The sequence below is a fragment of the Accipiter gentilis genome, chromosome 2 (assembly GCF_929443795.1).
Source record: "Accipiter gentilis chromosome 2, bAccGen1.1, whole genome shotgun sequence".
Classification (NCBI taxonomy): Eukaryota; Metazoa; Chordata; class Aves; order Accipitriformes; family Accipitridae; genus Astur; species Astur gentilis.
In genome coordinates this window covers 33210303-33227140 of record NC_064881.1, presented here as the reverse complement: position 1 = coordinate 33227140, position 16838 = coordinate 33210303, and the positions used below count along the sequence as shown (strand labels likewise).

The following is a 16838-nucleotide window of genomic DNA, read 5'->3' as shown; positions in this document are numbered from 1 at the left end:
TATAGCGATCTGCCTCTGAAATAGGAGAGGAAATAAAACCCCAAACAAATGGCTTGCTTCAAATCACCTGAATTATATATGTGATTTGAAAAAAATTAAAATACATGGCCAGATTAAAAGTAGTGAGTGATAATTTCAGGTGCTATTTTGGCCACATAAATTAATTCTAGGGATGGAAAATAGTAATGTATATTATGAAAACAAATACACTTTTAGTTCAGTAAGTTGTTTGCTTAGCATATTCTATCCCATTTTAGACAATGAAAGGCAATCAATGTAGTTTCTCCTTTAGTTACCACTGTTAGAAGTGATTAATCATCTTTTTAATAGGAAACATACGTACTCTATGTGTGGTAGAAGACTGGTTTTTATATAAATTGGAACTTTGAATTGAGAAATGTGAAATTCTGTACAAGACCAAGACTAATGTTCCCAACAGATTCCCTTCAATTATTCCAGTAATTGAGGAAATTGCTCTACAGGCTGCATGGTTGGTTCATGACAGACATAGCTAAGACTATTCTACTTATGAATACAGTACCTTAGACTGTAGTTTCAACACCCTACAAACCATATAGAATCCAAAATTTGGTTTTTAACACACACACTCTCACAGAGAAAACAAAATCCCACTCAAGCTTTTTGTTCTGAGAGACCTACTTCTCTTACAAGTATCAAAATTTCAACATACTTTAACCTTGTTTCACTGGGGTTACCCTTTGGACCTCTCCAGAATTTGTTAAAATAGAAATGCCTCTTTTTGATGAAAGCTATTTAATTGTCTCTAGGGCAATCATAATTTTATTTGCACTGAATCAACTGATCTTTGTTTTTTTTTTTTTTTCTACACAGAAATATAACTTCAAGAATATAGTGCCACAGTTTAACCCCACCAAAATTATAAAGGATATTAAGAGAGCTCAGAACACCATGGCACACTGTCCCCAAACTCTACTTTTACAGCCCTATAACTTCATGCCACATATGGCACCTTGCCAAAATTTGTCTTCCTGTTAAAGGAGGGACAGACAGCCTTTATCTTGGTCATTAAAAAAAAAAAAAAAAAAAAAGGCTTTTTGGTTCTAATGAGATTCTAATAGAATTTAATACTTGTCTATGTCTTGGTTGACCTTGCATAGTTTTCCAATAGTTTTCTGATGCTTTCCTACAACTTTTATCTTGGGACAATTCACCTATTAGAAAGAGTAATCAGCTTACATGGAGCAACATGCTGCCACAGAGAAACTGCAGTTCAGGCAGTGTCAGTTGACCCCCAGCACCATCTGCTAGGTTCAGGTGCGCTGGGCCCTCCAGAGCACTATGCCTTGGAGTAATGCTCTACGGAGACACACAAGGGCAGTTTATTTCTATTCAAACACATAGTTTCACCTCTCTGCAGGCCTTACTGCACTGGTCACTCTCAAGTCATGTTGCTACATGCTTTTAGTCATCTATTTCCATAGATGCCATCTATTGTGGTCATATACCCAAAGATGTCATGGGGCTCACTCTCTGAGAGTGCGCTGGACTCTGTACAAGTGACTGAATGTACACACAGGAAATGTTTTAGTATATATGGTCCATGGTGTGGTCCAGATTCTAAAAAAAGTCTTGAAAACATAAATTAAACACCTTAGGCTTTTAGATCTATTCAGCCTACAAACACAAAAGGTCTTGGCTAACTAAAGAAAGACAAAATATTTTGTCAGCTAAAGGAGAAATGTCAGCTAAATAAGGGAAGTCAAGATGCCCAGGTATCCAGACGCCAAGGACAGTGCGTGTAAGTTGAAGGGGAGATCTAAATATAACTGAGAGTTACAGGTCTGCACCTGTATGGAAGCTTGATCACCAGCTCCCTCAGGGCTGTCCATCAGGAAAAGGATTGCATTCCAGATATGAATAGCTAAGCAAACAGTATTAAGATGCTGCTTGGGATTTGCATTTTGTATTTTATTTTCCTCTGTAAAGAGAGCCAGTTTTTCCACTGGGAAGAATGCCTGTGGAATCAGGACCTGAAGGTTACAACATAAACTCTTTTTAACCCACCAAATGTTAGCTTCTAGGAATGATTGCTTGACTCAAGTGTAGGGAGTATTCCTTTAGCTATTTGTTGTAACACTGAAAAGGTACAGGAACCAGAGCTAAAATCAGTTCTGATTTAACTTGCCACTCTACTCCATAGTACCTTGTCTTTTACTAACGTCTTTTCTTAAGTAAAAGTTACCTTAAGTAAAACTACTTTTGTGTCATCCAACCATTATCTTGATTTCAAGGTTAAAGAAATTGCAGCAATTTCCATGCTCTTTTTTTTTTCTTAAGTCGCTTTGAAATAAATCAAATCAGTTCACAAAATATTGATCCTGTATATTCTCACACTTAAAATTTTCATTAAATCAAATAATAGCAAAGAAATATCACAGCAGTGATACACGTTGTTAAAAGGAGTATGAACATTTAAAAAATAAATTGCAACTCTCCTTTAAGCCCAAATGGAAGCCAGAGAATGAGTCTCATCTATTTTTATTCAGGTTTTCTGTATTCCCATGGTCTTAACACTGGCATTTTTTCTGCTTTTTCTTTTCCCATAACAACAGTGATCCACAGAGCACCACTTAAGATCTTTTCATGTAATGGATATGAGAACACACTTGGATTCTCTTGCTATGATAAACTGAAAAGATCAGTTCCTAGTGCCTATGTTAATGAGGTCAGATCTTTTCAACTTCTTGAATTATTATTTTACTCTCATAAATTACCCTTGATGGGCTTGGTCAACGGAGTTACTGGATTAGCAATTTTCTAGGCATGTATATGTCTGAGGAGAAAAGAGCATTGCTTATTCAGGTTTTTGTCATATTTAAGATATATTCAGTTCTCTCTGGAGGCCTTCCAACACAGAATATACAGTAGCCATAGTTGAATGAAATCAAAATACCTTTGCTAGGTAATAAATTTTATTATTATTGTTTATTACTACTACTACTACTACTACAATTACTCCTTTTATTCCCACCTATAACAACAAATCAACATACCTTTTACCCACAAAAAACCCAAATAACTGTTCCTACCTGAATATGCTAAAAGAATTACAAATCAGAATAAAAAAATACTTCGTTGTATGTATTTTGAGTGTCAATTTCTTAATACTATGCCAAATGACAAGAAATAACAGAAAATTAATCTGAAAAGGCAGTAAAACCAGACCTTTTAAGGCATTTATTGTAAGCCTGATTCACAGTCCTGAAAGCAATTATGATGACCTACTTTCAAAAAAACTTCTGGCATAGATTTACTTATAAAATATGAATGAAGAAAACCACTAAAATACAATTATGCTGTACAAAACACTTGAAAAAAGTTTCAGAGATACCGATAGGCATTTCTTCACTGACTTCCATATGACCACACAGTTTATAAAAGTCTAGTTGCTATAAATATGAGCACAACTTTCTACAGAAGTGTTATTGTTAACTCATGATATCAGTACGCTTTTTCAAGCCTGGTATGTAAGGAGATACTTAGCTGATCAATTGAATGACATAATTTCTTCAGAAACTACCTAAGGACCCTTCATACTTGGAGCAGTTTCTATGCAGTACCGAGGCCTTGCCACCTGAGTCTCCCCTGCCTCTCAGTTCCAGAAAACTGTGCTTACAGGATGTCTATGGCACATTAGTGTTTTGATCCCAGCCTCAATGCTTGCACCGATACACCGTTCCTTGTGCAGGCACTTACCATCTGAAAACAGGAACCTGATGAGATGGCAAACCAGGGAGGTTTATAAATTCATTGGGTACATTAAGTGCAAGTTTTAACCCCCCGGCGTTCACGTATAATATTTTCTTTAAGATACGCCGACGGATGCTTAAGACATGCAAGACACTTCTTCGTGACGTGACCTCACCCTCACCCACCCAACAGGCCATCGCCTTGATATCACAGGAGACACGGCACCATACACGTCCTTCACCCAGGGCCTGCCATGTGCCCACAGGCTTGCCTACCGCAAGACCCAACTATTTGAGAGATGCACAAGCGCGTCCTGTTAGGAGCAGCCCGATGTGGAAGGAGCGCTGTCGAACCGGGCAGCAGGAGAGAGCTGCACAAAACCACCCGCAGGCAACCGACACACGAGGGGCTTTGTGAGAGGGCGGCAGCGGGAGGTGCGCTGGCGGCTCCTGTTGGGGCCAGGCACGGGCCAGCGCCAAGCACGGACCTCTCCCGGGGAGCGGCCGAGGGAGAAGGGCTGCCGGCCAGCGCCGGGCAGGCTCCCTTGCTTTCTGCTGCGCTTCTAACAACGCTGAAATACAGCTCCCGATTCAAGAGCTCTTCAAAACGCCCCCTTCACCATCAGTGGGCCAAAAGACCTTGAGTACTTTTGAGAGCTACATTTCACGTTTGTCCCTGGCTTGAGCATCTAATCAGCTGTTGGGCAACTGACTGGATGTCACAGAGAGAAAACTTCAGATTAAAAGTCCCAAATAACTGAGACAGCATGGTATTGAAATCAAATCTAGGCAAGGCACACAATACAGATTCTCTGCGCTGGTGAGACATACTTGAACAGCATACAAAGAGCTGACATCCTTCCTTTAATATCTCTTACGGTAAGAGAGACCAGGTTAGATCAGAACTAGTAATGTAGTGCATTGTATTTGACTTGATATCCAAATACATCAGGACAGTTACATACCTGTGTACTATCACATGAGTAAAATCTAGATTTCTAGGTGAACAAGTGGCCCAGTTTTTTTCTTGCCCAACCAGACGCTTCCCAGATCTGTACAAACATGACTTCATCTTTTGCCTCGCGTTCATTTGAACTCAGAGAAAATAGAAACATATATGAAACTGCCATTTCCATAACCCGCAAGTGAGTTGGTAAAACGGGAGACTGCTGCAAAGACTTGCCTACTGATGTGTCTACATCAGTGTCTGCATGATATTCAGAGCTTTCACTATATACGTTCTTTCCTCTCTTCTTCATTGTCTTGTCTCATATCGCATTCAGTAAGACACACGCTCAAGCTCCCTGCTTTCTTTCTCTGCTCCTCCTTCTTCTGCACGTTACCCCTCTTGCTTACCCTTACTTTCCCTTTTAACTTCTACTCTTCCCAGGTACTTTAAGTCCCCATCCTACAAAAGTTCACTTACAAAATTTATCACGATTTCTGACACTGCAAATCATTGTTTTGCTCCCTTTACTTGTACATTAAAACCCTTATCACTTTGGTTTCACCTTATAAACTGCAAACCTTCCAGAGAACTGAAAAAAATCTCTTATCAATGTTTGAATGGTGGTTAGCACAATGGAGACCTTCAGACGGGACCACACACAGATGAACACTATAAACTTACGCTGAACCACATGACAATGTTACAACAGTTTTGCTAAATACTGAATATACAATATATCTTACGTATACACCTTGAAATATATAAATATATATGTGCATAACTATAAATTGCTCAAGCACTTTTTTTATATATATATCATTTAAATATAAGTAGTCTTTTTCCATGTAAAATACATTCATCCTATACAGCTTCCTTAATTGACAATGAGAGCTTTTCAGAGTGCATTATATGGATTTTCCCTGAAATAGGAGGAATAGAAAAAAAGTGCATAAGATTTTAAATGCTTTAGGCATCAAAGAAGAAAAACTCTCCATTTTTCCTGGGTAGAATGTATCAGTATCAAATTTTAACTGAGAAACAGAAATGAGGAAATTTTATACTGATGGTGAATAAGCTTGTAGGCTGAAAAGAAATTAATTAAAAATCAATAAAACAGTTGTACTAAAGTAATAAAATATAACATACAATTTTGTTCAGGAAAATTGTTTTGTTTCAAAATAAGGCTGCATGTTCAAATGTGAAAAAAACCAACACATTGAAATATGCAAACACTATCTGTGACAAAAGCAAAGGAATTTTGCATCATTTCAGCAACCCTTCACAAACTTGCAGTAAGGATTTCCCCCAAACAGAAGTGCAGCAGCTCATGTTGGGTCCTGAGAAGCAAGGAATTAGTGAATTAAGCAGGTTCCAGCAAGCAGAAAATAAAAGCCTCAGTCCAACCTGAAAAGGACTTTGCTAAAAAAAATAGTTTAGTAAATGTCCAAAGAAAAAAGATGTTTGACCTTTTTCTTCATTCCGTAGAATATTGTTGATTAGGCAACTTCAACAGGATATCCAAATGGTTAAACCATAATACATATATATTAGGTACATTTAAATGATAATTTGAGAGGAGGAAAAAAATCCAGTTCCTACCAGTTTGGCTGAGTTGTGACGTGCTACGGCTTTTTCGCGAGAGACCCACGATGGCGACCATCTTTGCCCCGATGCTGGAGCGTCTCTTTTTGCCACCACCACCAACAGTGCCCACCGCTGTGTCCGACTGGCTGCCATCGTTCTTCTCCAGTGTGTACATGTCCCCGCTGATGCTGGTGCTCTTAGTCATGTTGTTTCCTGAGGCGCCCATCTGTCTGCTTTGCATTTTGGATGTAAAGACACTGTCAGCCAGTGGATGGATAAACAGCGCAGACAAAGAAGAGTAAAAAGGGGAAGACAGAAAAGGACAGGTTTCAGATGGAAGGTTTTGGGAGACTAGAGGGTAAAAGCAGCTAATTCACACAGGTAGGGTTTGGTTTTTGAGAGGTAAAAAGGAGCAATTTTAATTCTAGCTTCCTGTTTGATCTCCTGTGAACATACTTGACTCATCAAAATTTTGTTTTAAATAATAAGCTTTTATTTATTAATTGTCTTAAAATACATTACCAGCAAAAGCATATAAAAGAATTAATACATCGGTATACCACATATACATTTTTTGCTAGGGAAATTTAAGTTCTGCAATCAGTTTTCTGCCCCTCTTCTCACATACATGCACACAAATAATCTATATTCCTCCAGGAAACAGATACTTGATTCATTACTGAGCGGAATGAAAGGATATCAGTCTGAAGCCTAACTTTGGTTTCTAAACATCCAGACATTTCAAGGATGTTTTCAGTAATCTGGTTTAGCTCAGTCATCCTATGTTTTTGACGAAATTCCATAGTAATGAACAGCCATAGTTTTTTTGCTCCCTCTTCAGCAACAAATACATATATGATATATGTATTTCATACAACACTTGGCTGCTGTGTGAATTAGATCATCACTACTGATAAATGGATTTTAATTCTAATATACCTTTTGTACTTATTTATAGACTGTTTCTGCATGCTCTTCATGGCTGCGTCTAAATTATCTGCTGCAGCATTTCACAACCTCCCCCAGGGGGACCTGATGTCCCAGTGGTCCAGGCTAAGGGACCTTTCCTTTGCACAGAAATGACAATCTACACTCATGACAGCAGTACCTATCCAAATCTTGCCCTGACATCTAACTGATAGGTGTCTGGACAAACATCCAGACCTGGAAACTCTGGAGCATGTGGGCCTGAGAATACATAGATACTATTTCTATTTCAGTGTAGTTCTTGCACAGACCTTAGATCTTTATTATTCTGTTCAGTACAGTGCATCTCACTAAAAAGTCCCCACTAGATACAGTGTTAGACAATCACAAAACAGTGCAATATTTCTGGAAACCAGGGGAAATTATTTTTGTGTTAAGTCACCAGCATATAGACTAACAAAGAATATTTTTGCTTTTTAAACAGATTTTCAAAAACATGACAAGGCTATTCTTAGAGCTTTACTGCTCAGCAAATGGCTCTAGAGTAAATTTTAGTGGGTACGGCCACACTCCTTTCCCCTTACCTATAATGGCCTGAATCTATTTCAAAAAAGGAAGGTTGAATTGCTTCTTTATGAAGGCTTTTTAATACATGTTCTCTCACACAAAACTTATCTATGGAGTTAATGCAGTGCCCTCAAAAGCAAAGGGATCACTGGGTCCCTTCCCACTCACTCAAGGGGAAATAGGATGAAGCATCATGTTTGGAACAGTGCTCAAACTATTTAAGATATTTGAGAGGTACCCATAACGTGCTTTGCTCTTTAGGTGACAGCTGCATGTGCATGAAGGCAGAAAACACTTGGAGTGAAGCCACAACACAGAGGAAAACATAAGAGCTATTTTATAGAAGTAGACCTCTGCCATTAAGTCATAAAAATATTGGGTGTGTTTTTCTGAAGGAAGTTATAAGGAACAATATGAATGAGAGTTTGGATCAAGAGATGGAGAGGCACAAAACAAAGCTGAGAGAGTGTGGTAGTGGCCTTGCCGGGACAGAAAATAACAAAAGAGATAACCTGAAAATTGTTTTCTTGTTCTTTTTTTAACTCCCTTTGTTGTTACATGTTAGTACACACTGACTTATATTGGTACATTTAACACTAAGCAAAGAGTGGGATAGGATGTGGGTAAAGAGGAAGGCAGGGAAGAAAAGAAAAAGTGGATCTGTATTTCTTGGGCTTTTTAGCGCTATGATAACTTACGTGTCAGATGATAACATCACATGCCATAATTTCTTTCAAACACCTTTAGGGATTGTTTTACAGAAAGGAGATGCCACAGAAACTAGTTCTCAGTTTCACCACTGTCTTGTATATAAGAAATACTAGAGAGATCTAAGAAGAACAGTGCTGGGAAGAGCTAGTATCTTCAACTTTATCTTATGCAAAATTCTTCTGGGAATCAGAAAATTAGAGCCCCCTACCCAGTAATGCTATTTTTAACCCAGGTTTTCTAAGGAAATATGATTAATGTGACTGTCTTGTCTGTCCAGTCTCTCTCTTTTCAATGGTTTAAAAAATCACTTCAAATCTGACACAGGAGTAGAAAACTAGAGCTATTTAGTTTCTAAAATTGTTTTGAAAACAGATCCCTGGAGAGAGATCTTATGAATGCCCTTTTGAGGAAAGACTGTAGTATAAGTCATTACTGAATCTCTGTTATTTCATGTGGGAGATCATTCACACAGCACAGACTGATAGGGGCAGTAACATTTTTACTGCTTGCAGAACAACCTCTTCCAATGATCCATTTTTCAAGAATGATATCCAGAAAATCAGTGGGTTCCTGTCATATTTACTAATGGGAAATAATACTTAGGGCATTGCTTTAAAAGTGATATTAACATTTAGGAAAGGTCTTAAGTCATAGCAGTGAAAACAGAAATATTCTATTTTCTCATAAAACTTACACTGAGGAGAAAGTTCCCATTTCCTGAGTCTAATGTGCCTTTGAGGTGCTTCATGTGTCATTTCCCAAGATGTATAATTCTATTTAAGTGCAATGGATTACAATAATTACCCTTATTAAAGAAATCTATGTGCTTAAAAAGCTTGGCATGCAAACAAAGTTGCTATAATTTCACTAGGCAGTTAACTATGAAAGCACTATGCATTACAAAAATTTGCTCCTTGGCTGCTGTCTAAAGGCTTCTGTAGCATAAAATGAAGCTTTGCTGTGTACACCTGCCAACAATGAGGTAGACTTCATTCAACCATGTTCTTTTGACCAACTGAGAAATGTAGGAAAGATAATTCAAGCAAAGAAAAGGGGACTTAGACGTAGATTTGTGTAGATATACCACATACTATTACAAATGGCTAATATTGAAAGTTCATTCACAAAACCTTTTTTGGTTTTTTTCCAGTAGAGTTCTAAAAACTCTAGGTTTGCTGCTGGTTTTTTTCCCTCTGTAAAAGCAGCGGACAAGACATCTTTACTATGCTCCCAACTAGCAAACAGCTCCTGGAGAAAGCCATCACAGCTTTGTTTTTTGTCAATTCTTCTCTCACCAAAAAAAGCTTGAGAAATAAGTACCAGGAGAGTTCTGAGTGGCTTATAGTACCTCACAGTAAATCTGCAGTGGTCATGAGCAAGCCAAGTGCTTCATCAGCACTCTGAACCCTTTCTGGCCATGCAAACCCTAACTCACTAATTAGTCTTGGTAGATGCTTGGTATCCTCACCAGTGAAGCTATCTGTCTACCTAGACTGTCTTCTGATAGTGCCAGAAATAGATTATTCCCAGAAAAATAGGGTGTTGTATGTCAGGATTAGCTCCTTTCTGAGGTAAGAGAAATATAAAATGGAGAGAGTTAAATTAAGAGAGTAAATCCTACAACCTATTATCTTAACAGGAAACAGAAATTACTTATACATGAAGTTTTCTTTACATGTACATATACACAAACATAATCATACACACACACATCCAGTTAAATATGTACAACAATATTTTAAAACTGACATGAAATAAAAGTAATTTATGAGATTATATGAGTTAAGGAATAGATATGTACTAAAAACAGGGTTCTCAAGGTGCCTTATAAGCTATTAATCTTAAAAATATCCTCTGCAAAAAGAATATGCAGCCAGATGAGGGAAAAAACCCACCCAAATTAGATAAAAGAATTAACTATGCTCGTCCCAATCACATGTGCATAATGGCATAATAATCACCCTTTATTAGAATCAAACCAAGAAAAAAATCATCACACAACCCCAGCTGCAAGGCAGCCCACAGCCTACAGCAGAGTAGAGTGAAGGTGACAGCCAGGGCACTGGCTTTGGCTTATGGGGACCAACTAGTCAACAAGAGCAAGGTGATGGGCAAAGCTCACACAGGAACTTTCCTTCCTGCATTACCCTGAAATTCAGGAAACTTCCTCAAGAGAACTGCAGACAGGTCTCTGTCTGTGTAAGTAGGCTAGAAACTCTAGTCAGATGCTTCCATTTTCCAGAGAAAAAGGAAAGATTTCTCTACTTTACCTTCAACTTCGATCACTGGCTTTTCTAGTTTTTCTCAGTCAGGAGAAGTATCTTTATACAGCCTTCCTTACCTACAGTATTCCTCTGTAATCTCTTCACAAACAAGCAGAGGGAATACTCAAGCAAGTTAAATGACTAATAAGCTGAGTGTAAAACAAACTCTGAAATCTGATCATCGATTAAAGCAGTCTACTTAAAGCAAACTCAAAATGGGTATTAAGCATATTTATATTTTCCCAAGTGATAATTATTCCAGATAGTCAGGATCAAGCTGGGCATGTCAGCTTCCTATGTACTTTAGAGTACATTTTCTTAACTGTTTGTGGCCACCTACACTATGGATAAATTTCAGAGGAGTATGTTCCCAAAGCTAAAGCAGAAAGTTCTTCAAAACAAATGAGAAAAATAAGACATTAGAAAAAAAAAAATTAGAGCAAGGCATCTGTATATATATGTACTTTAAAGCCAATGGTGGAGTATGGCAACCCTAAGCACCAGATAGTATTCTTAAAAATATACCATACTGGCCAACTGAGGGGAGTCAGACTGACAGACACCTATGACAGGAAATTTAATATGGTCCTTATTGTCACTGAAGACCCATGTGCCATACCTACAGTAGTTAATAAAATGGCTCAGGCCTGTTCTCTGACCTTGACAGCTTGCATATGGACAGCTAGCTTACATTCTTCCCAAACCAGGGTTTTCTCAGGCATGCTGCCTAGAGGAAACAGATCCCGACCCGTGCTATCTCCTGAATTGTGCCTGGACTGAATCAGGGGCACCTTATCAGTGTGTCCAGCACAGAGCTATGCCAAGGAGGACACAAACTGTTTAAATGATATGGATGATCGAGACTATGTCCCAGCCCTGTCTAGCTTACTGGTATAGACATAGCCTTAAATTCCTTGATGATACTACAAATCTCAGATTGCTTTCACATTCTGATATTCCATAGGCCAATTCTAGCCCATAAGCTTTCTATGAGTGCTTTTAAAGAAAAACAGTAAGCAAGTACAAACCTGCTATTCACACATAGCCTTCTGGAAAATGGAATGTTATATTTCCGGATTTCTTAGAGGCATTAATCGACAAGATTTCTTTGCAGAGCCCCACTTGTTTTCAAAACAGGGAGTGCAATTATTGTCTGGAATCAAAGTTGCTGTCAAGGTTTTCCAGACTCCTACTATAGCAGATAATCAGAAACTATCTCGTTTTTCACCCCAGTTTGTCAATATCTGTGCTGAATTACAGAAAGATGAGAAAACAGTGGCAGAGAAACTCTCCCAAAATCCTAGGACTGGCTACTTGGGAAACAATCCCTTCTGGAGTTGATGCATAGCCAGAAGGGAACACCATAAAGCACCTAAGGAAATCTTCATAGAAGGGAGGGAGAGAAGCAGGTCTCATAAGAAGATCTTTGCTTTAGTCTTGACATCTCCAGCTTTAGACATACCATTTCCTTGATATCTGACCAAGAAGGAAAGCAACTGTTTGTGAGGTTTGGGTTAAGGAGAGGGAAGATTTCACAGTACAAAAGGATCCTGCCCTCAAGGCAGAGAAACTGATTGAAGCCACTTTATAGACCACAGTGTAGCTGGTAACTCTTGTACCAGGTAAGATGGACTGCACTGTGGGCAAATGCTTCAGATCCTAGATAAACAGGTTCCAGATAAAAACTTGGTTTAATTGACATTTTTGAATGTGAAGAAGTAAAAAAAACACATCAGAAACTTCATCCAACCTCTCCCAATTTCTGACTTATTACTGCTTTAAAAATATGTAATAATCTTACAAGAAAATACTAATTTTAGATTGATAATATTGTTGGCTGCTTTTATATTTTCCATGAAGCAGTGGCAGACACGCCAAATCCTCATTTTTCATATGTACCAAATGGAAAGTCTCATCCTGTTGCCATAGTTAAAAACCTGCAGTCTTTGGCTGCAGCTTTTGAATCAGTTGCAGAGTTGGAAAGCATCTCACTAGTTGGTCAGATTCTTGCCTACAGAAACAGAAACTTTTTATAGCAATTGGCTGATTAGTATGGTAAGTGCCAAATTTCCTCAGGAATCTTTTGTTTAGGCCAGAAAAACAAAACAAAACACAAACTAAAAAAAACCACTGACACCTGGGAGTCCTTATGCTTTATCGTTGCCTTTTGAGATTTACAATATGTGGCAAACCAACAAGAATCGGGATGGAGCAACTGAAGACAATGACTCCCCTGAAAGCTGTTACGGCTATAAAAAGCAATTATGAAGTCCCGCAGGTTAAAGAACCTCATTAAAATTTTTGCAGGCATCCTATGCTGTCACGCGGGGCAGTACTGCCCATTCTTTCTGTACATTAAGCAATCCAACTGGCAGCAATGAGAAAGGCTAACCTAGGAAAATACACTGACTTAGTCTTTCTCCATAGACAAGAAATGCAAACGACAAACAGGGCCAAACCCAAATCCTAGAACACCACGGTCACTCAAAAAACACAGATCATATCCTTTCAGACATCCTCCGCCACCATCTCATTCTTCTTTCCTTGACTTGTCAAAATTATAATTAGACTCTTGTAAGGTGAACACCTCTCTTTCCCTGTATCTCATTTGTTAAATAATATCACAATCCATCTGCCAGCTCAAAATAAGTCCCAGTGCCAGGAACCCCAGACCTATAGCTTAGCTAGTGACTCACTGAACTGAACAGTCATTTCCCATAACCCATAACTATTACCCAGCAGTTTCTCCTGTCTCTTCTCCCTGCTCTTCCTTCCATCATCTTCCTCACTAACATACCGGCAAGACAGACGTTTTGTGTTGGTAGATGTAGAAAAGCTTCCTCTTCCCCCTTTGCTAACCTGGTAAGTTGACATCACATCAGCAGGAGTTCTGCAGGAGTAAAGTACTGCTAAAAGCTATATAAAACTGACTTTTAAATCAGGCCCTGGCCCTGAAGCATAACAGTCTGTGGCAGAAAGAAGCATAGGGAGCAGTACAGAATCCTTACACCCAATGACTCTGTAATCACTAACAAATTACAAAGAACATAACTTATTCTACAAAGAATAAATAAAATGCTATTCCATCTGTTTCTAAGTAAGACTGATAGAATAAAACTATTATGAAAATCTTGATTTTTTTTTTTTAATTTACTAACAAATACACTTTACTAAAACCAGTATTATGAAGCACAGGCATTTTTCCAATCTACAATACTACTAATATTTTTAAATGTGAAGGAGAATATATCAATACTATCCATCGTACTGTATATTGTTACTGGGATTTTGGGGGGTGTGTGTGTATTTTTGCAGTTGTCTTTACAGCAGAATTGGAAATTAAAACACATGATCTTGCTGCTCTGTCAAAAGTGTACGTATTGGAGAATCAGATTTACACTTAAGTCATTCGGTGGATCTTGCAGGTTTCTTTTTCTCCCAATGCAAAGTCAATATTACCAATTCCTTGTCATTTAGCTTAGTTCTCTGGTAATGATCCCTAACAAAAATAAAGCACCTGCAATAGTAAAAATCCACTTTGCCAAGTGTGGAGTACAGCTGTGTGCTGTGATGTTCTAGGGAAAGGATTTTAACAATTTTTCAATTGTTGTAATAGATAGTTTCTAATACATGTCTCTTGTGAGACTGGAAGACCCACTGAAGACTTTGTTTACAGCTTTTTACAACCAGGAGAGGAATTGTAATGCCATTCTTAATAGACCTCTTAACTCAATTGGAGAGGCTCTCATTTCATTAATTTGCTGAAGAAATTTAACAAAAACAGCATTATGGGGACAGCTGTGATGTAGGAAATAACATTTCCATGGGAACAATGCTTCCGGCCAACGCACGTACTCATCTGCCAATTCACATCAAAGAGAGAGACTGCAGGTTCGAAATTATAATGACAGTCTCCTGAGATTCACTTGGTCAAAAATTATCCTATTAACTCATTTGTGATATAAATCTCTAATAGCTACTGGACTGACTTAATTATTAGGTTTCTTTTATTGAAATTTTAACAGGAAAGTTGGTGAGAAACAATAAAGCAATGATTATAAAATATTTTGTTATGTATATTACTTTTCAAAGAAAACTTGTGTGCACATCTCAAAATAAAAGTAACAGTATTTTTATATGAAGTATCTGTTTCAAAGTTCTCTCATTACAAATCGGAAATACCTCACCTGTTACAGCACACAGGTTGATTTGAACCTCATCTTCTCCACTCTGCTAGATATCAAGCTCTGCACACTGCTTTATTATTATAAATTAAAAGATGTATAGCTTTTTCCATATCATGCCTAGCATGTTTTTTTTAAATAGGAACAAATTTCAAAATCATTTGGGGTCAGGCCATTGGGTTACTTACCAAACATTGTCACAACAAATGCATGGTGCAGAAAAAACACTGTAACAGATAACTGTTTCCAAACACTAGCAGTTGAATTCTTCACAGAGATTCAGAGATTTTTGATAAAAGTTCTCACAGTCTCTGAGAGAATAATTAGCCATTTTTTGTATAAAAAAACAATTTACAACAATTTTTTAATTTATAGCAGCTTTTAAATTTAATGTTGTAATGAAAATTATTATATTCATATTCATATTCATCTACTGTTGATAAACTTTCAAGTTTTCCTTTACGAAGTTACAGAAAAGCTTTATTACTCTGCTAACAGTAGTGAATCCTTGCAGAAATCCCTTCCTTTGATGCAGTGAAGTAAACCAGCCATTTCCTATGTGTGAATGCAAAAGAAGGCTAGCAAAAAAGCTAGCTGAGGTCCCAAAGTCTTGCATTAGTCAGCTGTCATATTAATTTGTAAATACATGCAGTCCATAGGAGCTCTGAAGGCTGGGCAATACAGTAAGTACATTCCAAACAAAGACAGAGTCTGTTTTGAATAACATCCAAAATCTTTGAGTTTAGAAAGCATCTTCTTTAACCCAGCCTGGCAAAGAAGCAGCTGCATTTGTAAAAGCAGATTAACCACAAGCTTGCCAAATTCAAACTGACAGCGAGCAACCTGATTTAACTGAGAGTGTCTCTTACAGAAATATACCTTGCATGTACTTAATCTGAAAGTTAAATGTTATGTGCTTATTCAAACATACTGTTGAATTACAGTCTTCCAACAGAGATGGAAGAGAGGGGCCATTCTGTTTTCTATATTAACACGGCTGACTAAGTCACAAGCTATACTGCAAGCTTGCTTGGTGCTGCCCAGATTTGTTCCTTGAAGGCCTGAAAAGAGCTCTATGAAATGAAAAGCAAGCAGTGAATTGATAAACCAGACTTTAAATCCACTACGTGTCAAAACCTAAAACCACCAGAGAAATAATGTAAAATCAAGTCAGGAAAGTGAGAAAAATTTCAGACTTGAAGGCAGAAATGCCCAAAAATATATAGAGGTAAGAGTGATCATGTCTTGCCTCAGGGTAAGAGGAATCACGATTTATCATCTTTACTTGCTAAACTGAAACTAGCTATAAGGAAGATTTTCTTATTTAGAAAACACATTGACAGCTAGAAAACTCTGGAAGATAGACATGCAGGAACTGGATGCGCTACTGAGATGACATTAAGGGGAAAATAACATAATACACAGGAAAGAGCCAGATGTCCTGAAAAGGCTTTATTTAGATAAATTGCTGTAGTCAATATGGATTTCACTATAGCTGCATGCATACTTCACTCATGAAAGACGGGATTGCTTTGATTAGTACTGTGCAATGTGGATATGCTCATGCTTGTTGTACTGCTTATGTGCACGCGTGTGGCAGTGGGCTTCTAAAGAATTAAAGCAACTCTGACGTTTCCTTCATTCCTTGTAAATTCAGGTTGCTTGAGGACTCCAAAAAATCAGGGTCAGAATAGGCACTGCTAACATCTCACAAACCCATAGCATCTCTCTGAATTGATCTTCTGGGACTGAGAGCTAAATGGACACGAGCAAGAGATCTGAAGCCATAATTACCTCAACCAAAGAGACATTATCTGGGACATCATGATCTTGCCTTGTCTGACTTCTGTCACTTTGACAAAATGACTTTGAGTCACTTTGGGCCTCTGGGGGAAATTAGAAAAGCATACAGAAAACTTAA

At 37.9% G+C, this 16838-nt stretch overlaps 1 protein-coding gene across 50 annotated transcripts in view; it reads right to left on the bottom strand.

Moving 5' to 3' along the window:
* Positions 1 to 16838, bottom strand: part of RIMS2 (regulating synaptic membrane exocytosis 2) — a 489705-nt gene that overhangs the window by 50650 nt on the left and 422217 nt on the right. For 47 of the 50 annotated variants that reach the window (XM_049817916.1, XM_049817521.1, XM_049817538.1 and 44 more), the window contains one exon: positions 6280 to 6521. In XM_049817916.1, the coding sequence (XP_049673873.1) occupies positions 6280 to 6521 (242 nt within the window). The remainder of the gene's footprint in view (positions 1 to 6279; positions 6522 to 16838) is intronic. The other 3 variants (XM_049817778.1, XM_049817563.1, XM_049817573.1) reach the window with 2 other exon arrangements.